The 25399-nt window shown below is 38.2% G+C and overlaps 3 protein-coding genes and 1 long non-coding RNA gene across 13 annotated transcripts in view; 2 read left to right on the forward strand and 2 right to left on the reverse strand.

Moving 5' to 3' along the window:
- The window catches only part of LOC105266492 (uncharacterized), a 54012-nt gene extending 42860 nt beyond the window's left edge, over nt 1–11152 (forward strand). The window contains exon 3 of the long non-coding RNA XR_892174.1: nt 11081–11152. This is a non-coding gene — a long non-coding RNA (uncharacterized lncRNA). The remainder of the gene's footprint in view (nt 1–11080) is intronic.
- Nucleotides 432–7250, reverse strand: ChT (choline transporter). Of its 2 annotated transcripts, none has more exons than XM_011304653.1 (7): nt 7003–7250; nt 6269–6511; nt 5837–6207; nt 5449–5753; nt 4845–5124; nt 3966–4183; nt 432–3867 (listed from the first exon to the last, which is right to left on the reverse strand). In XM_011304653.1, exons 3-7 carry the CDS (start codon nt 6108–6110, stop codon nt 3145–3147), a joined length of 1800 nt encoding a protein of 599 aa, XP_011302955.1. In that variant the 5' UTR covers nt 6111–6207; nt 6269–6511; nt 7003–7250; the 3' UTR covers nt 432–3144. The 2 variants fall into 2 exon arrangements, with proteins under 2 accessions (XP_011302955.1, XP_011302945.1); XM_011304643.1 differs by having other exon boundaries at nt 6269–6614.
- On the reverse strand, nt 10332–14847 carry LOC105266451 (uncharacterized). Of its 2 annotated transcripts, XM_011304631.1 has the most exons (13): nt 13707–14847; nt 13503–13626; nt 13287–13433; nt 13032–13207; nt 12764–12970; nt 12483–12704; nt 12222–12414; nt 11919–12129; nt 11761–11859; nt 11487–11694; nt 11277–11422; nt 10982–11198; nt 10332–10892 (listed from the first exon to the last, which is right to left on the reverse strand). In XM_011304631.1, exons 1-13 carry the CDS (start codon nt 13722–13724, stop codon nt 10677–10679), a joined length of 2184 nt encoding a protein of 727 aa, XP_011302933.1. In that variant the 5' UTR covers nt 13725–14847; the 3' UTR covers nt 10332–10676. The 2 variants fall into 2 exon arrangements, with proteins under 2 accessions (XP_011302933.1, XP_011302924.1); XM_011304622.1 differs by having other exon boundaries at nt 13287–13626.
- Nucleotides 14848–14977: 130 nt separating this feature from the next.
- sqd (RNA-binding protein squid) lies at nt 14978–23824 on the forward strand. Of its 8 annotated transcripts, none has more exons than XR_892157.1 (9): nt 14978–15344; nt 18867–18905; nt 18998–19038; nt 19269–19396; nt 19589–19867; nt 19975–20218; nt 21194–21265; nt 22376–22493; nt 22914–23001. XR_892157.1 is itself a non-coding variant. In XM_011304580.1 (8 exons), the coding sequence occupies exons 1-8, from the start codon at nt 15208–15210 to the stop codon at nt 23057–23059; spliced, it is 1080 nt and encodes a 359-aa protein (XP_011302882.1). In that variant the 5' UTR covers nt 14982–15207; the 3' UTR covers nt 23060–23824. The 8 variants fall into 8 exon arrangements, 4 of the variants coding, with proteins under 4 accessions (XP_011302882.1, XP_011302872.1, XP_011302891.1 ...); XR_892161.1 differs by having other exon boundaries at nt 19975–20212; XR_892164.1 differs by lacking the exon at nt 21194–21265 and having other exon boundaries at nt 14981–15344.
- The last annotated feature ends 1575 nt before the right edge of the window (nt 23825–25399 follow it).

Raw genomic sequence — 25399 nt, forward strand, 5'->3', positions numbered from 1 at the left:
AAAAATGTTGACCGCTGAAAGAATTATGGAAATTGATTTTTTTATTAATGGTATTCGTCATTTTTTAAGGTTTTCAGGAATAAAACGTGAAATTTATTTGAATGGAAATGGGAGGAACATATTAGTACATTGGCCTAGGATATCACAGGAATTGAGAGAAAAGAGAAAAATATTGGGGTTTAGTCTTTGGTAGATAAGGTTACTCGGCCGGCGTTGACGGTCGGTCGATTTATCGATTAGTACACCTCGGATACCGGGGACGCATGAATAACTGAGAGGTGTTTTCAGTACTCGGTATCCAGCTAAAATACTAATATCGTATATATATTGGTAGTATATTGGGAGTTATCTCTGAAATTTTCGAATTTATGTAGAATTTCTGGAGATTGACCGAGAATCAAAAATATAATTAGTGATTTTTTATACACCGTTTATTCGTAACATTTACAATCAACGTATCCACCTCTCCTTCAATTATACATATTAATATACACATATATGGTATTTTAGGTTTTGCCTTATGGCTTTGGTTTTTTACATTACAGCTTTTCAATTGTAACATTTAGGATACATGAGTTGACTTCGACTTCGAGCCCCTTGTTCAACACTTACTCTATATCCTCCTGTAGTATTATCTTTACTATTTGAAACTAAATAGTTAATGAGTAATTGTCGTCGGGGCTCGCTACCAGCCCTCAGCAGGTATTCGAAAGCAATTTTCCTCTTTAATTATATCCATTAAATACTTGGTTTCTCGTTTTTTCGTTATTCGGCGGAGGCAGCCCTTAGTCTCGTTGCTAAACAGGGTGGTGGATCAAATAAAATAAGAAAATAATATTCCACCCTCAGGATGTGCCTCAACATCTTCGCATTAGATATGTATCCAATATATAGATATATATATTAGAGCACACTTGTGATATGTTCAATGACGATCAATCACAATTTTGTGATATCTGATATGTATAGATAATTGCGCTCTCCATTAATACATCACCATCATATTATTTTTATAATTCCCCTTCATTCTCGTTACCTTTCTCTGTATTTCCACGCGTAAAAAGACTATTCGCGTCCTGATCAGTGAAAGGACGAATTATCACCATTATTATTTTTTCAATCACTTGATGAAAAATAATCTCACAAAGTGACTACGCGGAGACAGTGCGAACATTCTGCCAAGACTTAGTATCTTTAAATAATTATACATAATGAGGGCTAATTAAATAATGAACAATGATGTTGAAATTCGAGGGTAATGGTCAATGTACAATGATTAGACTGACAATAAGTGGTGAAAGTATTGCACGTAATAATCATGCCTGCGATCAACCTGTAAAATCATAAACAGTGCAAATATTCCCACCTATTCTCTCACAGAAGTTTCACTTTGTCTCCACCTGTCACTTCACTATAATTACAATGAGCGCACGATATAATAATACTTCCTCCTGGAATATATATTCTGGACAATTCCTCACATACCTTTATTCCTTCTGTGAATTATCAAAAACTTTGCATTTGCACGTTCCCCTTAAGGCTAAATTCCCAATAATTATCCATCAATGAATTTGAATAAATCCGTTGACTTTGAAAAAAAAAAACAGTCGTGGAATTATTGAGAATCCAATGAAGAACATAATTGTTCCTAGACTGTCAACAGTTTTGACGACTCCCTTAGCGTCGGTTATAGGAAATACTTTCAAGTACTTTCCGAAAATTCGAAAAAAAAATGAAGAAAAACACATTGTAACACTAGTACTTTATTGTTTTGTCAAGGTGACAATGATCAAACTAAAAGTAACAACAAGGATGAAGGTAACAACGATGATATTTTCTTGAGTAGAATCTATAGTTGATTATTAATAAATACCAGTAGCCTACCCTATGCACGTACGTCAGGTAGTCTTTTCGTAGATATGTTTACAGTAATGCATATATGTATACATCGTAACTATATACATTATATGCTTAAGGTACGCGTACACGTGGCTAAACTGAAGCCAGTCAGTCAGCCAAATTTTTTCTACCTCGGTTTCTATCTCCGCGATGGTTTTCATACTCACCCCTCATTCCTTCTACAAACTACATAAATTCCCCAACATAACTCAGAGATTTGATATACTATATCATAAACACAACTGATCCACACGTCAATCGATTCATTCATCAGATGGCACCGTAAATCGCCATTCGATATATCGATTTCATGATGAAGGACAGCTCTTTCTAATCATTTTACATCAGAACCATAAGGGAACTGCCAAGCTGGGTCTCAGGAGAACGTCTCTACAGGGAAGAACATTTTTCAATTTGCCAGTACAAAAGCTTTCCGTAGTATAATCTAACTAACATTCGCGTTTTTTTTTTCAACATCGTTATCATTGTATAATATATGTTTATGCACCTTTTGAATTGTAGCTGAGCTAATTCACTTCATCAACCCCCTAACTTTTTTATAATACCGAGCCCTCATTCATTATGCAATCAATAATGGCGTACACTCCGGTATTCACTCTATAAAAGGCCACCGGAGAATTATTGAGGATCGAATGAATCGATTTTCATCAGATTCCATATATAATTAATTCTTCTCAAGCTTGATTAGTAGACTCTAAATATATACATTATTCTTCACTGTGTGTAAGTGTATAATATATATCTCAAAAAATAAAACAAGGAGATCACTAGGCCTAATTGGTAGCGCGGTGTATCCCATTTTTGTGAGAACTGAATGAGAGAGTCTACAATAGTCCGAAGATGAACAATTCGCCGGCAAGTTGATTAATCAACGAGCACAGATTATTGCCATAATGAGCGGAAAGAGTCATTGCCGTACAGCTCAGAGAATGATAAATATTGGTATCACATCCCTCAGCCGTTCGATCTTGACTCCACATGGAGCTCCTCAATATCAGCCCAAAAATATAATAGAAATTTATGAACAGAGGGATCTCCAATGAGAGATCAATGGTAACGTTGGTCAGTAACAGAACGAAATCCACCAAAAGTATACAGCGATATGAATGTGAGAGAGGTAGAAAAATAAAAATGAGGGAGATTAAATAACATATTTATCAGATAACAACCGCGCTACCGCACTTATTGTTGGTCACAGCTTGTGATCACGGAACCGGATTTACTTTAGAGGGCAGTACTATTCTGGGACTGACGTACAGAACCACTGCCAACTGGCCCGGGATGACCACCTATGCCACCCCCACCACCAGCAATTAATCCTGCACCCCCCGTCACAGCCTGCACCCCATCACAACCTGGTTCCATGTCATAGTCCGGCTCGAGCGCTGGATTAACTCGTCCGTTAGATTCGTCCTTACTACCATAGAGCCTTCCAGCTCCAGCAGCAAGAACAGCCATCTGTTCACCTTCAGCCGGATCCGGGCCAACCCGTTCAACATCCTCAGGTATATTGACAACACACCTGAAAATATCATAACCTGGTGCCCATCTACCGGTCATAAAGGCCACATGAGTCACATGAGACACGCCGATAAGCGTTACGAGTGATATCAGCATTGCCATTGTTCTAAATGGAAACATCTGAACTTGTGTCTCTTCATCATAACCCGGAAAGTGTATTAATGCGGGAAGACCTATCACTGCCTCACCACCACTTAATCTAACAATCATTGCTATTATGTATGCCGATAGACTGCCATACGTATTGCAGTAGTCTTTGAAGTGCACCACCATCAGCAGTTGTGGAAATAGTATGACGTATACAAGATCTGAGCACATCGACCAAAGCCCATAAATTGATGGTACAGTCAGGGCCATTGCTGTACTCAGGATACCTACCACGCCAATGCCCACCCGCATCACCCAAATAATCTCCATCTCTGAGGCCTGTTCATCAATCACCAACCAAACAATTCATTCATTAAGTTAAATCAAATCGACAAAGCCAATCCGTTCGCCGCACCTAAAAATATCCCATCACTTACCCGCTGTCTGAATATGAGCTTATAAACATTTCTCGCGAACATAGAACTCGCTGAGAGAATACTACTGTCAGCCGATGACATTACAGCTGCTGATACTGCACCGAGACCAAAAAACGAAACAAAATCAGGTGTCAAGTACTGCAACACCATTGGCAGGATCATACTGGTTTGGGCTTCTTCGAGTGGCCATGGGCCCTGATAGTCTGTCATATTCCAAGCTGCAACACACACGAGTGGAATTTCATTCATCAGGGGGTGAGTTACGTTAAGAAAACAAGCCCGAGGCATATACGAGGCACAACATCAAATACCAATACAAGTTGGTGTATTTACGTTTGCCCGAGTCGTATTACTACACCACCGTTATTCCCCCTCGAACGCTCCATAGCCACATGTTCAGAATCTCACGGTATTGTATTCTTCTGTTGGGGGTGGGTTACACCCTTGTCGATTCCAATTCCTCTTGCCCCCCTTCCCTCTGCCCCTCTTCCTTTTGACGATGTAAATACCACCAGCGGGCAGCATCCCGCCCGTTTCGCTTTCCAAACGAAATGTCAAGTAGCCCATAGCTATAAAGGAGACAGGGTGGAAATAGTGGGAGTGGGAGAAATGGACGCTCACCTCCGCCCTTCTTTTTCATCCCAGGCTCGAGGGGGCTCTAATTCAATCCCCCACGGCTCCTCCAATGAAGAGACACCCCATCCCATTTCAAACGGCCGAATAATAACTCATAAATGCGCGAATTTCTCTCTAAAGGAATTAGCAGAGAGGGCCCGGGGAAAATTAATAGATGGCACAAGGTCACAGTGCTCATGCATTCTTGTATATCTCCTCTGTTAGGATTAATTATATAAAATATTCATGAAAAATAGTACGTACCAGCTCCCTTGGCAATAGCTCCAATGAGAACTGGTGGTATTGCCATGAGGATACATCCAGCTGCTGCTACGTAACTCAGCAATTGTGCTCTTCCGGCTGTTTTGGATGAGAGCACTCGCTGGAAATACACCTGCCACGGTATACCACCGAAGATAAGAAGCAGTCCGTAGTCGAGATAATACCACCACTCGTTTGGATTAACATGGCCAATCCAATCGACCTCGAGGGAGCTCAATGGCTGGACCAATGGATTCATCCAAGCAAAGGGAATACACAGCCACTATCAGCCAACAGTTAGTTAATTCTCATTAGGCACGCCAATCTATTCAGAATTCTCCATCACTTAGATTATTAGGGACATTGGGACATTAGAACAGCTATTGAGAGAAGCTCAATCGAATGGGGGAGATTGAAAAGGGCGAGACGAAATTGAGTGACTTGTACGGTTTTCTGTTGCTCTCATAAAGGGGGCGAATTGCCTAGCCTAGTCACGATTTCATGGATTATTAGATTATAATTCTTGGCACGTGCCTTAAGAATTGACAAGGATTCCTTAAGAATAACTTTGAATGAACTGATTGAAGTTGTAGTAAATGTGACTTACGAGTCCTACGAAGATGCAGAAAAGCTGGATGACATCGGTGTAAGCTACGGAGTAGAGGCCGCCAAAGAGCGTATAGAAGACAGCGATGCAGGCGCTAAATATAATGGAATGGCCGTGCTCCATATCGATGATAACAGCTATTGTGGCACCAAGAGCAGCCAGAATACCGGCTGCCCAGAACACTTCGCCGCAAAGTGCTGGTAGGAATAGTAGTCCACCCATACGTTCTCCAAAGGCATCCTGAAGAGGATCCAACATCGTGATGTACCCCTGCTGTCGCATCTTGTTGGCAAAGAATATACCACCTGAGGGTATATTAGCCATTAGGATCAAATTGGATTGAGCTTTTTTTTTAATTAATTAATGATCCAATATTAAATGGAATTACCGAAGACGAGGCTCATGGCATAACCGAATGGCGCTTGACACCATATAAGCCCCTTGGTATAGATGATCTCGGCGGTGCCATTAATATAACCACCGCCAACCCACGTTGCTGTCATGGTGAATATGCCAACGAAGAGGCCGATGGAGCGACCTGCCAGCATCACCTCCTCCTCGGAGTCGTTGCCAGCTTCTTTTTTTCTCGCTGCCCATATTCCAACACCCAATATTAGGACATAAAACAGCCCGATTGATATCACACCAGCTACGTTGATCATCTTCGGTGAGGAGAGATCGACTGGTGTTAATTCAAGCTGGTGTATATGGAGATCCGAGAGGTTCGGTAACCGGTCGGATTTTTCAACGTTTGAAAACCTAATTTTAAGGTGATCATTAGCTGTGGGTATTTTCGGTGGATGTTTTTTTTTTTAAGTACCTCTCAAGACCCCGCGGGGTACAGTCACGCAACAGGGGGGGACAGCCTCACACGGGTACTGGCGGCATATCCTGATGACGGCCCTTCAGGACGGCCGATGATAACGGTGGATTAGGTGGGCAGCAATCGCCCCACCTGAGCGAGGTCTTCTGGGAGGGGCTATTCCTTGTCCTAAACGCGAGGCCGCCCATGGGCTCTGATGGCCATCGATTTCCACCCAACTCACTGCTCCTACTTACACACCTACTTTTTATCTATCTTATCAACTCGATCAGATCACACTTCTTTATTACTAGACCCGATCGGATAGTCGTACACCACGCAATTTTATGGTGTCATCAGCTTCCTGAAAATCAACGGCATTCAACCATCACCTTGCTAATAAAGTCGATGTTATGAGGCTAGCTATTAATCTTAATGCGATGGGATGTTATCGCTTGATCGCCTTGTTCAACACCCGTCGGACCTCGTCTGGGGTGGGGGTTGATAATCATCACTGCACGACACATTTTATAATCAACTCACTTTATGACTACTCGACATGAATTAATCCTCTTTGCAAAATTCAGGAGGTCTTCTCAAAAGGATTAATAACGAAATCAGGACGTTTCCCTGACCTTACGTATGTACCGGCAATCGTATCGATTCCCGTACGAGCATGCACCTACACCGATCCAAGCGAATGTCGAACAAAAAAAAAACCTAATGGATTATGAATATTCAAAGGTACTTACTTTTGGAGAGATCATTATCTTGGGACTTGGAGAGTCACAATGATTTGTTCGGTCACGATTTTTCAACTCATTAGTATTTGAACAAAGTGTTAACTCGACAGGAATTTTGCCTTGAGAAATTGAAAAAATTGTGAGGTAAAAATAATTTAAACGCTGGGTGTATGTTGAGGGTTGATGAATTTTCGGATGTTTGGAGCGGTGCCCTATGCACTCCCTAGCGTCGCGGCGGCCTCCCCGCACTGAAGGCACTTGGGTTGTCTCACTCGTCCCGTGGCCGAGGACCGCCAGAGGGAATCCACGAGCGGGGGTTGCTATTGATTCGGCGCTCTGTTACGTCACCAACGTTAAAACAGGGGGTGCGTCCTCATCGTCATGCTACCCCCTCCCTCTCTCCCACGCAAATTTACCCAACATTTAGGAGATTTCGAGCGACGAAAGGCGGGGACTACCACCCTCCGAAGAAGGCGTCTGCGCTCAATGTCCATTCAATATGATGGCGCCACTTGTCGCTACATGATAACACTGATAAGGTGCGTTATCTTGCCTCAGACCCCGGTCACGGGGATCAACGAGAGTGCAACTACATGGCAAATAACTAAACAGAAGATTAGGATTTCCTATGATCCGATCAGATTCCGGTGGGTTGTCATGAATTTCCTTTCATATCAATTCATTTTCCTCTCAATTTCCCACTCCGGAATCGTTGATGGAGGTCATATCAAGGTCAGCAGTTCAATCTCTTGGGGATGAATTGCAGAAATTGTCATGAGAAACGAATCATCAAAGGATCGAACAATTTCAAATTTATATGACCACATTATTCGGTCAATCCCTAAACCGTATAAGTATTTTTAGAGAATCGTGATGGTGAATTTGCGTGCGTTCAGGAGTGACCGAACAAAACGAAAAGAGAAATTGTCAACGTCATGAACATTTAAATTGGCCATAGGAAAAAAAAAAACATCGCACTGATACAATCCGACCTTGACGATTCCCGTCCGAATTAAAAGTTGAAAAGTTAAATTGATAAAATAATAATTGCTGAATTCATTCCAACTCCGCATTTGAACGAACAACCACTTGAATTTAATCCCGAGCAATGGTGTCAAAAAGTCAAGCCTGGTATAGCCGAGTTTCAGAAAAAAAAAATGACACGTGTCAGGTGAAGTACTTCTGCATTAACAATGGACACGTGTTACTGAAAAGGGCGATGTGGTAACTGGATATGGTGAAAATACGTGTAGACATCGTTAACTCGGTTGTAGAAGGGTAGCTCATTGACTGGAGTAGGACGCCTGCCTCCAACTAAAAAACGCTTTAGTATTTTACAAGCAAATAAAATACCAGTCAATGAGGCAAATATATCATTATATCATTTATTTCCAACAAGATTGAAAATTCTGATATAATTTATTTCGTGACCCCCAGACGGAGAAATTTTAATCATTCCCTATTGCTATTCATACTTTCGTATGTCCTTACGTATGTATGTCCTTCATCATCATCGTTGATCTTTATTTTCTGCGAGGACCTAGGCCCATGAAAATTCCTAATCCCTTGCTCAAATAGATTTTGATACATGCCATAGTGGGATTCGCGTAAAAAAACATTTTAGTCAGTGAGAGAGATTCTCTTCATTTTTACTCAATAATATGAAATATATTTCAGCTTCAGTCCTCTCGACCGTCTTCTGAGGATGAAAAGTGGGTTAAAACTCTCGACTTATATTCGGAACAACCCCTCTTCGGCCATCTTGGCTCTTATTCAGCATCCCCAATATTACATCGCCAATGCATTCTAATTAGATCGCGCATAACTGTACATCTTCATTTTTTATTTAATTTTTGTTGGTCAGTCCGCATGACTCTCAATGAGACGGATGTGGACCAGGAGGGGACGTTCAGTGCGAGCACCTTTTTCCGTAGAAATTACTCGACAGTAATAATTGATGGCTATCTTGCCTAAGCGGATAATTCTCCATCAACTCATATATCTGCAGTTACATAATTGAAAGGCACAACACGTGCGGTTCATTCATGCATCGAAGCTTTAGAGAAACCAAGTGGGGGTTCTTGCAAAAATCTAATACCCATCTATACGAGAAATTATGTCTCATCGCACCTGACGAGCTAAAATTATCCGACTAGACATACGGGGGCGCCAATAATTCTAATAATCATCAATTTCCAAGTGATTGCGATGGAAAGTCTCCCGATTGATAAATTTAATTGCTTTTCAAACGACATCAGCGGTTTTCGTGGAGATATATCATCTAGTAAATTCATAATTAAAAAATCAGATCCATTGGAAAAAATACAGTAAATGATTTTTGATTGTTTCTTCTTTTTGGGGACTGCAAAAAATTCACCATGCAACTGTCATTTTGCAAGATTTTTTCTTGAAATGATTAATACTAAGATTCATTTCAAGAGAACATCCCGCGTCATCTGTCGCATTTGAAAGAAGTAATACTATTGTTGAGTTCAAATTATACAGTTGTCGATAAACAGGATATCTAGATTTTTTTTCCTACTGCTAGGTGGCGGTGAGGTATTCGTTCCGTTTTTAAAAAAAGCATAAAAATTCGAAATTTTCTAAAAAGTATCAGGAAAACATGATGATCAGAGAGGTATTTCCCCAAATGTGAGAATGCAGAATTTTAGAAAAAAGTATCAGGCGAATATGACAATCGAGCAGGTATTCACTGAAATTCGAAAATTTGAAATTTTTGAAAAAGTGTCAGGAGAGTATGACAATCGAGCAGGTATTCACTGAAATTCGAAAATTTGAAATTTTTGAAAAAGTGTCAGGAGAGCATAACAATCGAGCAGGTATCCACTGAAATTCGAAAATTTGAAATTTTTGAAAAAGTATTAGGAGAGCATCACAATCGAGCAGGTATTCACTGAAATTGAAAAATTCCAAATTTTTGAAAAAGTATCAGGGGAGCATGACAATCGAGGAGGTATTCACTGAAATTCGAAAATTTGAAATTTTTGAAAAAGTATCAGGAGAGCATGACAATCGAATAGGTATTCACTGAAATTGAAAAATTCGAAATTTTTGAAAAATTATCAGGAGTGCATGACAATCGAGGAGGTATTCACTGAAATTCGAAAATTTGAAATTTTCGAAAAAGTATCAGGAGAGCATGACAATCGAGGAGGTATTCACTGAAATTCGAAAATTTGAAATTTTGGAAAAAGTATCAGGAGAGCATGACAATCGAGGAGGTATTCACTGAAATTGTAATATTCAAAATTTTTGAACAAGTATCAGGAGAGCAGGAGTATCGAGGAAGTTTTGCAGAATTGAAACAATCCATTTTTTATTAAAATAACATAAGAATAGGAGACATTTAAAATATAAAGTGCATTATTCATTTTGCCCCATTCTACATGTTTACACGAAATTATGAAAAAGGTCGATCTTCCGTCTGCTCCATCTCTTCCATCACTCCATCGGCAATATTGATGACACTCAAAAAATTTTTCTATCAATAAATAAATAATAGGAACGCTCATTAGGCGCGTGTTGGCAATTATGATATGTGCATAACAGTCACGTGTCATGTTTTTCTAGAAATAGATCTGCACGTTGTAATGGGCAGAATGTGATTGGCGCGATCGATAGCACTGATGTCGGAAAAATTGAAATTTGCAGTTTACATAATTTTAAAATCGTAGCGTCTTTTTATTCCCTTGAATGAGTTCGAGAGCTCGCAGAAAAGCTCTGTAATCGAGCTCGAGACGTCTTCCCCTTTCGATGGAAAAACATTTGTGAAGGGTGTCCACTTCCTTCGTAGTTAATAATTCCAACAATTTCCGGACCGAGAGGGCCTTTGTCATTTGGTCCTTTGTGACTGTTCCAATATTTTCCTTATCAAAGTCCTAAAGACCATTATCCATTAATATTCACTCCTCTCTTGTGCAGCAAATCTCCTAAAATATATGAACTTTCAAACATTTTCAACTTTTACCTTGAAAACGTCTTCCAAGTTGTGATTTCGAATTCGCGCAAGCTTGTCCATGGCCTGCACGATCGTCTGTCGTTCCTCATAATTTAAAAACGTTTTCAGAGTGGCCTCAGAGGGGACATGCTGCACAGGCACCAACAGTGGGGACTTCTCCAGAGCTCCAATGGTGACGGCTTCTTCGACAGCATTGCCGAATCTCTCGTAGTCCACGCAATCAGCTCTGCGAATTGTTGATAAGTATATGATAATAATTGTTCCCTTTAAAAAACGAAAATATCTTTCTGGAGGATTTGATTACCTCAACGGGGCTTTAAACACATCCATTAGGGTTTCTATTTCAGTGGGTGTGAGATTACAGCGAATCTGATCCATACCCCTTACGAAATCACTTCGGGATATAACAAGTTCGTTCCGGGGATCGAAACCACGTAGAAATTCAGTTACCTACACAGAAATATTTTTAATGAATAGTCGTCATGTGTATTATTCATTCCGTGTACACATTTACTTTAACTCTTTCTCGAACGATTTTAGCTTTAATTTTTCCTATAACCAGGATTATATCCTTTTCATCTCGACAAGGAATTGGTAATGGTTTCACTGCATTTAAAAGGTGTTTCTCTCTAACCAATTCTTCGTAAAGCGGTCTCGTTACTGGTAGAGCTTCGAGTTCTCGAAGAAATCGGGCATAATTGAACCCCATCTCGTCGTTATATCTTTCAGAACGTAATTGTTTACCATTAAAGGCGTGAATTGAATGAATTAATGTAGGGATTCAGTACCTCTGCTCTAAAGCGAAAATTTCCTTTTGAGACAAAAGAACAGTTGCTGTGGTGAGAATGTGCCTCAATTGACTCCGCGACACGTGTCCGTGATTCAATCTGCGAATATTTGATGATTATTCAATTATATTCATCTGACTCTCAGCTCAGACTCTCACCGATCATAATCCTTGAAGAACTGCTTCATTAAAATGCCTCTCTCATCAACCCTGTATCGAACTTTTTGTAGAGTCTCTTCGCACATTTCTCTCATACTCTTCCCAACATCCTGCCACTCTTTCTGACCGACTTTCCCCAGATCTCTTACCTGGGGAGGTGGTGGATCGATCTTCAAACACGGATATTTGTCCAATTCCTTTACAGTGAACACTGGCACAAGAATAGTTGATGGTTTTATTTAATACTGGAGCCCGATTTATGAACCAGGAAAAAAGATCTTGCGAAAATACTTTGAGGATTACCATGATTAATATCATCCTCGAACACTCTCCACATGACTCGTTTTGTGTCATTAGGGTCCATATAGAATGTTACTAGCTCTTCTATTTCATGTTCTGCGAGATACAAGTGACCTAAAGATGAAACTTGAAGGGAGTCGAGTCCTCTTCGGAATTGAGATGGGGTAATTCGGCCCACATTCATTTCATCAAACGGCTGTGTGCATAAATAATTATTCGAGTCCTTCCATTAATAGTAGTAATGAAATAAATAAGTGAATAAACCTCGAGGAATGTGCGTATACGCAATCGTCGTTGCAGGACATGCTGCTGGATTCGCTCGATAATTTCAATTAAACGCATTGGCTCCCTCGATCGTTTCAATCCCGGATGAAATACCGATTGCTTTCCAAATGCTTCACTTGCCGACACTCTTCCCACTTCTGGCCGAGGGAGCTTCGGCAATTCTGCTGTAATAATCCGCCCAGGAAATTGATCCAACAATTCCTAAATTCCATATTGATCGATTGATTATATTTTATGGTAGGCTGTGGGGTAAAAATTACCCCAGACACGTGCAGCATTCCGTGATCATCCATGTAATTTTGTGCATCATCGATTGCTTTAAGAAATGCAATGTAATTGAGCGTGTAACCATCTATAGCGAATCGCTTCACCAAGAGATTGAATTCTTCTGATGCTAGAACTATCCCCAAAAAATGCAAAATTCTTCCAAAATGAGCTGTTGTTACACTCCCTGTATTTTTCGATATCTGCGAAGAAACAGATATTCTTTTAGTTGGCTATATATCAATGAATGATTTGATGATTTACTAGTTCATAATCCTGAAAATACGGTCTAAGAACTAGCATTCTTTTTCTGACGTTGAGAGAAATCTGAGTTATGATGAGATTCAATTTTCGGTGCTCGGAGCAGCTCAACCGATTGACAGCCAGGGGTTCCTCCCACTCCAATCCAGTTATCATGGGCTTCCCCGTGAACTCGGGGACTAAAAATAGATGTATCTATCATCATGACAATCCCGCCGATACCCAAAATCAATACATTCGCTTTTAATTTCCTTTTACCGCTGTCATGAATAATTTGGCACAATTGCCGATAGATTATCCTGCCATCTTGAATGCTAAAATAATCAGCTAAATCGGTAATCTCTGCGTCGGACAGGCCCACGCAGTGGCGTAGAGGTCCCGTGAAAACCGCAATAAATTTTGTTTCTGAAATGTTGAGTTTCAACGGAAAATCACAGAAAATGATCGACCCGGGAAAATTCAGGCTCTGTATACCTGAGATGAGGCCATTGTTGTTGGGGTCTAGGGGTCTGAAGTAATCCCAAAGGTTCAGACCAATGCGGAAAACTGCTGCACGTATTTTATTGCAAACCCTCCAAACATCTTGGAATTTGAGATCCTACAATTATTTATATTATGACTGTGCAAAAATTCTTCGAATTCGTGAGAAGATAAGAATTAACAATTGCCATTCATTACTTTCCGTGGGCTCTTCATAGATGAGATTAGATGGAAAATAAAATAGTGTATCTCTTGTTAACCAAAAATTTAAACATTTGTACGCTGAAAAAATTGAGCTATGACTTACTGCTCTGAAATGCGTCCCCGTTGGGCTTTCATATTTTTTTTTCTCCACAAAATTTGATGAATCTTGGCCATATGGTGCATCTGCTCAGCTGTAGAACCCGGTTTCAAAAAAATCATTTTAGGGCCGAAATTACGTTTTAATGAAAGCTGGTTTAGACTAAAACGGTTGCATTATTTTTTAAGTTCGAGGGCGACTAAAAATAGAAAGGACGCTCATATCAGTATTATTAGCCTTGACGGACGTAGCGAGCGGAAGTAATTCCCGATAAATAATTTCCAAAAATTTACATTCAAGAGACTGATATAATTTGAAAAAAAAAAATCTCATTTTCAGAATAATAAATGGTTATGAGCGAGGGGAATTGTCTCTCCCAGATTTGGCAAATCGCGCGGGACGTAAACCCACGCTCTATTGATTTTCTCGTAAAAACACCACCGCCAGGGAAGTGACGCCACGAAATAGAGCGGGCTTGTCACCGATTGGCCCAATTTTTTCATCACTAATATTTTGGAACATCTCATTGGCTAGACACTGAAATACAACCGCTCTCTAGCGTTAGTTTTGCCAAGTGAAAAATATCATGCTTCTCGCTATTCACATTCATCGATCGGTTTATCAGGGCTGGCACAAGCACTGCCGGTCAGTCAAACTGTCCAAATTTCTATAGGCCCTCGCAAAAGCTCAAATCAATTGCTCAAACTATTCCTCAATTCTACCAAAACTTCAACAACACACGAAAAGCTATAAATAATTTTTCTGAGGAAAATAAAATTCTACGACAGTCGCATTGATTGTTTGGGCGTAATTTCCGGTGGAATTTTCCACACGCCCCATCTGGAAAAATAGATAAAATTAGAAGTTGATGTTGAACAATGGGAATGAAAAAATGTACAGACATGATTGTTTTAATAATCTATATTGGAAATGCAGAATTTAGCGAGTGGTGGAATGGTAGCAATAGATGGTGTTTTTTTAATTTTTGGGGGCCTAATGGGTGAGCAGGTCGTCCCTGGCGTGCATGCTCTGATTGGTGCGAGTGCCGGAAGGGAGAGAGAAATCACCCACAATGCAATGGGATTCGTTAAGTCTCGTGAATGTGGAAGCCACTGATGGTGTGGTACTGGGCTAGCTTTTAGCCTTCCTTCTCCATTCGGCAGCCGAGGCGTACGGACGTCTATTTATTATTCATCTCAGTTCCGCGTCTCTACAGTCATTCATTTTCATAAATTAATCGTTTTTTTAACGACTAGTTGAAAGAAAAAAAAAAAGCAGTATTTGTAAACCTAATTGATCGAGCCAAGTGAATTAGAAAATTAAAAAATTCGCGAATAATCTCGCTATTAGCTGAGAAATAGTAAAATTAATTTGTTTAATAAAATAAAAAATTGAATAATGGCCGATCAGGAGAATAAGGACTTCAGCGAGGACATCGCCGACCAGTCATTTGAGCAGAACGGCGAGGCGGAAAATGGCAGCGGTGGTGGCGGCGGTGACGCCACGGAAAATGGCCAGGATTCTCAGGAAGACAGGTAAGACTTTCACTTCAATTCCCATTCCTTCTTATTCTATTTTTTCGTCTTGATATTTCCTCTCGGGATATTTTGTCTCTTGGATCATTCAATTTCTTTCGTCATAAAAGATTATTCGAAATTTAATCGAGAACGTGCTCGAGACAAAATGGCAGACGCGCGTTGCCGCCAACGAGGGGTTGAAAATATCATTCATAGCAAAACAGCGTTACTGTTGAGAGAGAATCCAATAGCATCAGCATCGGTTGATGGCGTGTCTGGTATTTTGCCTCGGGTTTTGGGAGATTGTTAGCTCTTGAATGAGTGAGTGATAATATTTTTTGGATTGGCGGGGGTTTTTTTTTTCTTTAATGGAAATAATGTGGTTTGTGTGGAGACGCTGGGCATTGAGCCGGCATTGGAGTCCGTGACGCGCCCACGCATCAGAGGTAATGGGAAGTCGCAATAGCCGGATTTTATATTAAAAAAAATGGCTGATAGTAGCCAAAGGTTAAATTTTTATTGAGCAGTATTGTACATTGTACAATAATCGAGGGATCATGACGATTAATAATTGGCCATTGGTAAAAATTTCTTAGTAAACCCGGAGAAATGCTAATAGTTTATGTACGCAACGTCTTCGTGAATCTGCGCATGAATTTCTAGGCCTGTAAAATCCTCCACTATTTGTCAATTGTAACGCGTGATAAGTACCGATTTTGTTAAGAGAGCTTTACCAGAAGGTACAATAATTTCGCACTTATCCCGTGGATTCGATTATTAAGTGAAGTAAAACGTACAAATGAATTGTTAAAATAGTCTGTAAGAATTTAAATCTCATCGAGCGGTCAAGGTTTCTCTTCTCTATTCCACATTTTCAGCAATCACGAACTTGGATTCACTCGACGGCTGATTTCACTGTACTATATTCCAATCGCAATTTATATCTAATTGTCATTATTTAATCTCTCTCGTGTTGATAATTCCACAGCCAGTATGCGTTGTAATGAGTAAAGATTCATTGAATATATATTAAAAAAAAGAAACGGGTAAGCATTGTCTAGATGAGTAATTTTAGAGATTAATCCTATTAGAAAGGGCAAGAGGACGTAAACATAATCAAATTTATTGATTGAACAAATGTGATAGATAAAATATTGAAAATTTGAAGGTTTGCATCCCCTTGACCGTTAATAAAGTAAAAATCGTGCAGTTGAAAATCGAAGACGTTGACGTCACGGAAAAAACTTGATTGGATACAATTGAGGCCAATGGCCGGCTCTCCACAGATCGTTATCAAATCTCACTCCTTCCACCACGTGATTCTATCGATTGAAAAAATAATAATGAAGAAATAACTGTAAGTCATACTCCCGTAATCAATAATACTATTTTTTCTTAGGAATAGAAAACAGTTGAAACCTTAAAATTAATACATTCTGTCTTAGTACGTACTATAATGCTGAAAGAAATTTTTGTAAATTTAATGTAAAATACCTTGATTTCCAGTCCTACCTCCATGAATTTATTGATTGTAAAAGTTTTTAATAAAATTTGTAAAAGATATAAACAATCCTGTCAATCGGTAGATATTTTATGATTGAAAAGAACTTGAGAATTTATCGGTTGATTAATTGTAACAAATGTTGTTATTTTTTTATATTTTTTTCATTAATAACTAGATTTTCTTTTAAAAGATTTAATAAATGTTGTCTTTGTGCCAGCCGTGAGAGAGTCAACTGCCGTGTTTTCAATCGATTGCAGCTGAATTTTAATGAATCAATTGTCGAGTAGAAACGATGGAAATAGAGAAATCCTCAAAACGATTGATTGCCTGTGGGATATCACAATAGAGAATATCTTTGAAGCCTTGTGATTGAAAAAATTTTAACTATCGTCTCATCGTCGAGTATCGTCATGGCACAAGCACTGGAAGTTCGAGTCAAAATACTGTTTCGCACGGAGAATACGAAAAAAAAACAAATCACCTTGCCTGCTGGGTCACGCAGTAGAGTTCAATTGCATAGACAAATATAAAAAAAATTGAAGTGATTATTTTGGAGCGTGACCGAAGCAACAGAGTCACTAGGGCCAGAATGAATAAAAACAAACAAACAAAAAAGTTTAAAAAAAAACAAAAAACAATGCGAAAAATTATTGTCAACAGACTACGTGGAGCGCCATTAACCCAGTTTATGTGGCTTGGTCTGCAGGTGGCACACGACCCAGTGCGAATATGGGCGGGCAGCTCGCAACTGGCTTACCGAGAACCTACCGACAACTCTGAGTACCGGCGAGTGACTGGTGCCCACGGTATTTATCACCAGCCCTAGATGATATAAAACAAAAAAAACAATATATAAAAACCAAACCAAAAAAACAGAAAGCCAAAAGTTCAATGAAACAGCAAATATAAAATTTTCTAGTGAACAGTGTGATATTATTCCACCGCAGCTTGAGTTTTGAGCAAACATATCATAAAAATGAGAGGAAAAAGTACATCACGACTCGATGCAATTGATCAAATATTTATTTGCCGATGAATTTGTGGATAAATTAATCGAGTTCATGAGATTTTGAGAGAACAAATTATGGGTACTGTAATGCGAGATTATCTTTGCCACTTATGAGAGACAAATATGTGTCAAATCATTTTTATGAGATTAAGCAAAAGGAAAAATTCAGTGGATTTTCTTATAGCATTTTCACATTTCTAATAGAGTTCCAGTTCAGAGTCAACCCAATTATCAATTATTTTGGGCCTATCAGCAGTTCAGAGAATATACTATTTATTGATTATTATGTGGATGAAAAGTTTAATTATTGTTTCCTTTAGGCGCAGCTGTGTGGCAACTGGAGTCTTGACCTATAATCGATCAAATTTTCCTAACAATTTTTTTTTCCAACAAGAAACTTTTAATTTGCTTTCCTCATTCTCTTTAAACAAAAATTTCCAATTTATTTCTACCATCTCGTTGTTGTTACTATAACTTTTCTATTGGCCAGGCACTTTGTTCTTTTAGGGATCTGTTGTAATGAATATTTATTGACTGTAATAATTCCTTGTCATCGGCGTTTCTCTTCAAAATTTGTCGTTTGAGAGAATTGAAAAGATATCTGTTATAATTTTCTGTTATGTGTTGCGAAGCCATAAAATACAATGAACATGATTTTTTATTTAGTTTATTAAGGAGGTAGAGATAAATTTAATTAATCACATATTCTGTTGTTATAGAATAGAGAAAAGTGAAAGGGAATTACACTTATGCGCTCTTTCCCTCTCTCTGTATGTGCTCGGTGTTGAATTTGTTTTTTTCCCCTGTTTGTTTCTATTTTTAACAGCAATTCGAGATCATTCCAGGAGTCGAGTCACTCTTCCTTTTTCATAATGGATTATTTTTATTGAAAGATTCAAATTTTTTGGCTGCGTTTATTTTTAGTTATTGAAATTTTCGACATTCAATAATCTAGATTAAATATTAATTATTTATCACCTTTTATCGCCCACATATGTATAATAATTTTCGTTCGATTCATTTGCAGATCTGCTGGGGGTAACAACCAGGAATCATTGAATGACAGGTACATTAACTATTCCATTCCATAATGTGAAATTATTTTTTTCCACTCTTTGGGATTTAATTATTTACATAAATTTTTTTATTACGCTTCAGAAAATTATTCGTTGGAGGACTCAGTTGGGAAACCACTGACAGTGAGTATAATTTTTATTGATAATTTTAAATTTCACCATCCGAATCATAATGAGAAATCAGCAATGATGAATTATTATCTTAGGACACCTTCGGACAACAGAATGGCACTGTTGTATGAGACTACTAGATTTCTGAGCTTAACTTTCTTAAATTCATAATGAATTATTATTTTTTATTAATCAAACGGAAGATAAACGCCTTTACTAGTGAGATTGTCCGATTGTTTCAGAGGAACTGAGAGATCATTTTGGCTCGTACGGAGACATTGAGAGTATCAATGTCAAAACAGACCCAAACACTGGAAGATCAAGGGGCTTTGCCTTCATCGTCTTCGCCAAGGCTGAATCACTCGATAAGGTAAATATTACTTCATCATAATTTTCAATTACAAATTATTAAATTCTCTTCGAAATGATGATTATTAATAGTCAGTTCTGCTACTGAGTGTAAGTGAGGACAACCTAAGGCTTCCTGAAGTTAAATAATAAAACGTTTAAAAAATGTATGTCCTTTCGAATATGAAATTTAACAAGATGTTTTTTTTTGCAGATTATGCACGCTGGTGAACACGTCATTAACAGTAAAAAAGTTGACCCAAAGAAAGCGAAAGCCCGACACGGAAAAATTTTTGTCGGTGGACTATCTACAGAACTGTCTGACGATGACATTAAGAACTTTTTCTCTCAATTTGGCACCATCGTTGATGTTGAAATGCCATTTGATAAGACAAAGAACCAGAGAAAGGGTTTCTGCTTTATCACGTTTGAATCAGAACAGGTAGTCAACGAACTTCTCAAGACACCAAAACAAACGATCAATGGCAAGGAGGTGAGAAGACACGCCCATTCAAATATTTCCCAATAGTATTGTATTTACATTCTACATGTAAATATTGATAAAACTCATTATTTTCGTTTTGTTTTGTTTTGGTGCAGGTTGATGTAAAGAAGGCGACACCAAAGCCAGACGGCATGGGTGGAATGAGAGGTGGGGCTGGTGCTCGAGGTGGACGCGGTGGGCGTGGTCGCGGCCGTGGCTTCGGAGCACAGGGGGGCTGGGGTCAGAGCAACTACAGCGGTGGTTATGGATATGGCCAAGGTAGCTACGGTGGTGGTTACGATGGCTACAACTATGACTACTACAGCGGTGGCTACGCTCCCTACGATTACAATGGTTACGGTAATTACAGTACTTACTAATTTTAAGGCTCCCGACTCTTCTTCATTTTTTTACTACGTGCTTTATTTCTGAGGATACTCTGAATTCAATGTTCGCACTAACAAATATTACACTCGACGTTTATTTATTTTTTTAACTTATTTATTTACCTTTTTATGTCTGAACACAACGAAATATTGCACAGTGTTACTTTAATTTATATGATAGCAACGTGTAAACTTGAAGAGTATTATTTGTGAGTCTGTTAAGTAATTTATTTGGCACTTGTGGATTGTTGTACCGTATGTACCAATGAAAGTGTAATTTTTCGTCTTTCTGATGACCTGTTTTAAATGATTCAGTATTTCATTCATTGTTACATATGAAAAACGCGTAATGATAAAAATGAAGGAAAAGTGAACAGCACAATGAGGGGTACGAGATGATAAATCGAGTAAAACCCATTCATTCCTGCTTATCATTATCATCCCCACAACTCTTTCCCATCACGCATGGAGTCTATTTTTATTCCAACCTTTTCAAATTCACATTAATAACCTCATCATGAGAATTAGTAATCATTCCATGGCTACGAAATATTGAACGAGATAAATGATAAATAAATAAAGAAGGAAAGGTGCTGTTTATAGTGGCAGTTATTTTCTCCTATTTCAGGAATCGATCGGTAGTATAGATCGGTTTAGTTGAGGGATACTCTCGCATTGTAGTTAAGGGAGAGGAACATGAAAAGTAGAATTAATTTTCAATTAACATAGTAAAATAGAAGGACATTTTTTTGCTGTTGCACTTCTGTCAAAGCCTCAATGATTTTTACCACGAGATTTCAGAGGAAAGCAACGCAGACAAGCTCACCCTTATTATCAAACTATCATCATAAACTCTAATCACAAAGAAAAAAGAAAAAAAAAAGAAAAACTCTCATGGAAGAATGAAATAACTAAAGTCTCTCTACCGTGTGTTCCATGAAAACGGCAGACGGCTATGGCTATGGCGGGGGTAGTTACGAAGGTGGCTACAGTGGCGGGCGTGGTGGTGCACGGGGTAAAGGTACGCATTAGCGTTCCTTATCTATTGTTTTTGTTCACCCTCCACTAAAATCGGTGTCAATGATTATCTCCTCCCCTTCCTATTTTACTTTCTTCCAAAAACCACCTGTTCATATATTTCTCTGTGCCTCCCCCCGAGATACCACAAAACGTACCCAGTCATTCCCTCACGACCGTTACGCCTCTCACAAATCGATGAGACGAGTAGTTGAAAAATAATTAGACTCTCATTTTATCCATACATTTGCATGAATCCGCTTGTCATTCATCATATCGTATAACCAGCGCTCTATATATTCCGAAATATTTCCAGGAAGTACACTATGATCATCACAAAAACCTAGCATTTGAATATCTATCATTCCTCCCCCTTAACACTTACCACGTGGTTATTCTACTATTGCTAATAATTCATTTATTATTTCTAGTATTTATTAAAAAATTTTAGTTGATTTTTTAATTACACACCCTTATGGATAAATTTCAATTCATCCCTTTAATTTAATCTTACCCCTATTACATTTCTGGCTATTATTTTTTTTCTCATCACTCACTCTCGTGCCTCTGTCTTATCGGTTCAATCCATCACACCTTGATGAATTGAAAGCAGTAAAAACACAAGATGACTGGCCCAGAAATGTCAAAGGGGTTTAAAAAAAAAACAGGGAGGTATATGAATTGGGACGCAGCCTACAGCTTACTACCTTAGCCTGTAGCCTCTATGTAGTCAAATATTTTCTCTAGTCTACTATTTTGTTCTATACATTAATTACCAAAGAAATCAAATAAGTTTCGAATAATTATTAAATTAATCACTTAATAGATAAAAATAGTTGATCGTGCAGTGTGCGTTTGGTAATTAAAAAAATTTTTTTTTTGCATACTGAAATGGAAAATTAGTTTAAATAGTTTAAGTGACTCATTTAAAACACGTCACCGGATTATTCATTTTTTTTATTACTGATAACTAATGACTCGTTCACAATTTGTTTTGATTTTTTACAATTTTTTTAAAAAATATTGAATTAAGTTTAAAATAACTTCGGTGGAAGGTGTAAGGGGGGAAATGTCCATGAAATTGGACTAACAGTGCGACATGGGTGTGTTTCAGGAGGCTCAGGCTACGGCGGCAAGCAGAGGGGTGGTGGTCGCCAGAACCAAAGGCACCAACCCTATTAATGGAATATCATTAATCGCGACATCAATGCTAATTCGCATTGTAACCGCTGGTGAGTGTCCCCTTAATCTTTCCTTACCACCTCATTTATCTAAAAAGAAAAATAAAGAGGTTCTTCGAGAGTGGAATAAAGGAAGAAAAAAATTAATCCATACAAACGATGGCGATGATGATGATGATGATGATAATCACAACAATAATGATAAAGTTATTCCACTCGGACGAGAAACCAACGAAATTCATTTAACTTAAAGGCTTCTTGTGAATCATTTTGTCCTCTCATACATACCCCCTTTCATTTATTAACTTTTGCCTGCTTAACCTTTTTTTTTGCATGCGATCCCCCCACCTCTTCCCTTGTTATGGATCATTTCGCGAATTTTCTATATCCCCGACATTGAAATTTAAGTTGTCAGCATTATGACTTATGATTTATCAATTTTTAAATGAAAATATGATTTGGTGTTTACAGGCTCCCTGCCCCACAACAAATCTCACAACTCGTCGAATCATCATTCCATTAAGCCCCGTCATTTTCAACCACAAGACATGCAACAACGCAGACAACTGTCGCAAAATAATTACACCCACCAAGATCACCAACAGAAGCAGCAGTAATTTGTAAAGCAAAGCATTGATCGATCTTTATTTTCGTTCTTTCATCGTTGATAAAAGCCTCAAAAGAAATATTGAAAATTTGCTTGCTCCGTTATTATTTCAGGTGGCTTATTTTGTTTACACCCATAAGTTAAAGATATTATAAATAAGGGATGCATTGACGTTCCTGATATGTATTATTGTGTACATACCGGTGACGTTCATGTATTTTCAAAATTGTATTCTCTCCCTTATCACCTTTATCTTTTGTCTTTTGTACAAATTCATTATAAATCATGCCCGTTTTCATTATTTTCTGCACTTTATAATTTATCGAATTTATCGAACGAATAAAGCCAAAAACTTTCCATGAGTCATTTATTCCATCGTCCATTTTGTACAAAAGATGAATAGATGAAGAATAAACAAGGCCATCAATTGTATGAATTCGTCTAATCATTAAGGGGGACACCATAGTGAAGAGTAATAATTACGATGTGAACGTATAATGATCGAAAAACCGACATATGTCCTCACACCTCTTTTAGCAATAAGATTATTTTAATTTTGTCTATAATTCATATTTACTACAACTAGTGTTTAAGTAAGCAGGCAATGTACTTTTTACAGAAACAGTGGGAAACGATATAAGAACAAATTAGTAACAGTTTCTACAAGTAGAAACTGTTTTATCTTTACGATTAAGTACAATGTGTCGTAAAAAGAATAATTGCTTCCTTATTGCTAAGATTAATAGGATTAAATAAATTCATTTTGTGTACATAATTTATATTTGTTAATTTATCTCAACCTTCCACCCATTGACTATTTCATGACTTCGGAATAAAATAGGAAAAATTATCGATGCAGAAGAATTTGTCTCACCATAGGTAAGGATAACGCAAAATAAAGTATGACATCATTTGGAAAAAAGAAGGTAAAGGAGAAAAAAAAATTGTCCGAATGTACTAACGAAAATCGATAAGCGTTTAATTAGTCGTCAATATCCGGTGAGAATTCACCCTAAAATCCTAGTTCCTCACGCTATCCGCTAGAGTATCGGATCGAAAGCCTCACAAAATGGCGATATTAATTTTAGGAACACAAATATCCCGAAGTTAGCCAACAATCTCCTTCAATTATCCCCGTGTACAGTGTTGCCAGGTATACCATAATTATGGTATCGCTACCATAATTTTAGCCCTGATACCAGATACCATAGAAACGGATCATGGTATCCCAATTATACCATAATTTTGAAACCCAGCTGAATTTGATATTTTTTGTCGATTTTTTCAATATTTCCATATTAATCATCAGGTTTTGCATTTGAATGCTCCCGCCAGTGGAGTTCATGCGACTATAGACGATAGATGAGAAACATCGACAATATTCTCGAACGGCTGATAATGCAGGTCACTAAAGGCACCGTCGTCAGATAGAATAAGTTTCTGCACTTTGAGGTTTCAACCAATGATAGACATTCTTATAAAATGTTGACAAATCACAGAGCCTGTACTATGGTTATCTCTCTGCATGATTTTGTATTATGCAAGGCGGTTATTTCTGTACATTGTCCGATCTGGCTTACAAGTGCTTTTTATTTCCGCCAAACTCGAATGAATCGTCATTATTCGCAGATAATCAGATATATCATTTCTGATAATCAAGATACGCGACTGCGTATCGGTTTTATTATTCCCGACATTTTTCAGGTAGATAATCATGCTTTCAGCGACTTTTAATTAATTATAACGGTAAGTTGCATTTACAAGCTATTGACCATACCCTTTTTAACTAGAATGGCAGATTCAGAAAAGGAGGAACTCCCTGATACTCCACCTAAAAAAATTAAAAGAGCAAAGATAGCTCAGAGATTTCGGACGGACTGGCTGTCAGATGAAAGGTTCATGCAGTGGCTCGTGAAGATTCCCGATGACATGTACAAAGCACGATGTAAATTGTGTAATCAAATTCTCACTGCTGATTCCTCAGTCTTGCTATCTCATAAAAAATCATTGAAACATCAATCAAAAGAGAATGCCACACTATCAAAAGCTTCAAAAATTACTAACTTCATCAAACCTGTCAGCAGCCATGGATCCTTTACGTTGGACATCAACGTGACCATCGCAGAGATCCAACTGACAGGTTTTTTCGCTGAGCACAACATTGCGCTTAATTTGATGGATAAACTCACTCCCACATTAAAGAATATCTTTCACGATTCTACAATTGCCAAAAAATTGGCCTTGAAAAGGACTAAAGGAACTGCAATTGTCACAAACGTCATCGGTGAGAGTGAGAAAGTTGAATTGACAGAAACACTGAAGAATACAAAATTCAGTGTTCTTACAGATG

Source organism: Fopius arisanus, unplaced genomic scaffold (genome assembly GCF_000806365.1).
Source record: "Fopius arisanus strain USDA-PBARC FA_bdor unplaced genomic scaffold, ASM80636v1 scaffold00002, whole genome shotgun sequence".
Lineage (NCBI taxonomy): Eukaryota > Metazoa > Arthropoda > Insecta > Hymenoptera > Braconidae > Fopius > Fopius arisanus.

Excerpts from the sequence above, each read along its gene's own strand:
- ChT (XM_011304653.1), bottom strand. The coding sequence starts at position 6,110 with ATGATCAACGTAGCTGGTGTGATATCAATCGGGCTGTTTTATGTCCTA. Across the intron at positions 5,125-5,448 it reads TCTGCATCTTCGTAGGACTC|TGGCTGTGTATTCCCTTTGC; the intron begins GTAAGTCACATT and ends GTTGGCTGATAG. Across the intron at positions 4,184-4,844 it reads AGCTATTGCCAAGGGAGCTG|CTTGGAATATGACAGACTAT; the intron begins GTACGTACTATT and ends TGTGTGTTGCAG.
- LOC105266451 (XM_011304622.1), bottom strand. Across the intron at positions 12,415-12,482 it reads GTATACGCACATTCCTCGAG|CCGTTTGATGAAATGAATGT; the intron begins GTTTATTCACTT and ends TTATGCACACAG. Across the intron at positions 12,130-12,221 it reads CGAGGATGATATTAATCATG|TGTTCACTGTAAAGGAATTG; the intron begins GTAATCCTCAAA and ends TTCTTGTGCCAG.
- sqd (XM_011304570.1), top strand. The coding sequence starts at position 15,208 with ATGGCCGATCAGGAGAATAAGGACTTCAGCGAGGACATCGCCGACCAG. Across the intron at positions 19,039-19,268 it reads CAGTTGGGAAACCACTGACA|AGGAACTGAGAGATCATTTT; the intron begins GTGAGTATAATT and ends CGATTGTTTCAG. Across the intron at positions 19,868-19,974 it reads AAACGATCAATGGCAAGGAG|GTTGATGTAAAGAAGGCGAC; the intron begins GTGAGAAGACAC and ends GTTTTGGTGCAG.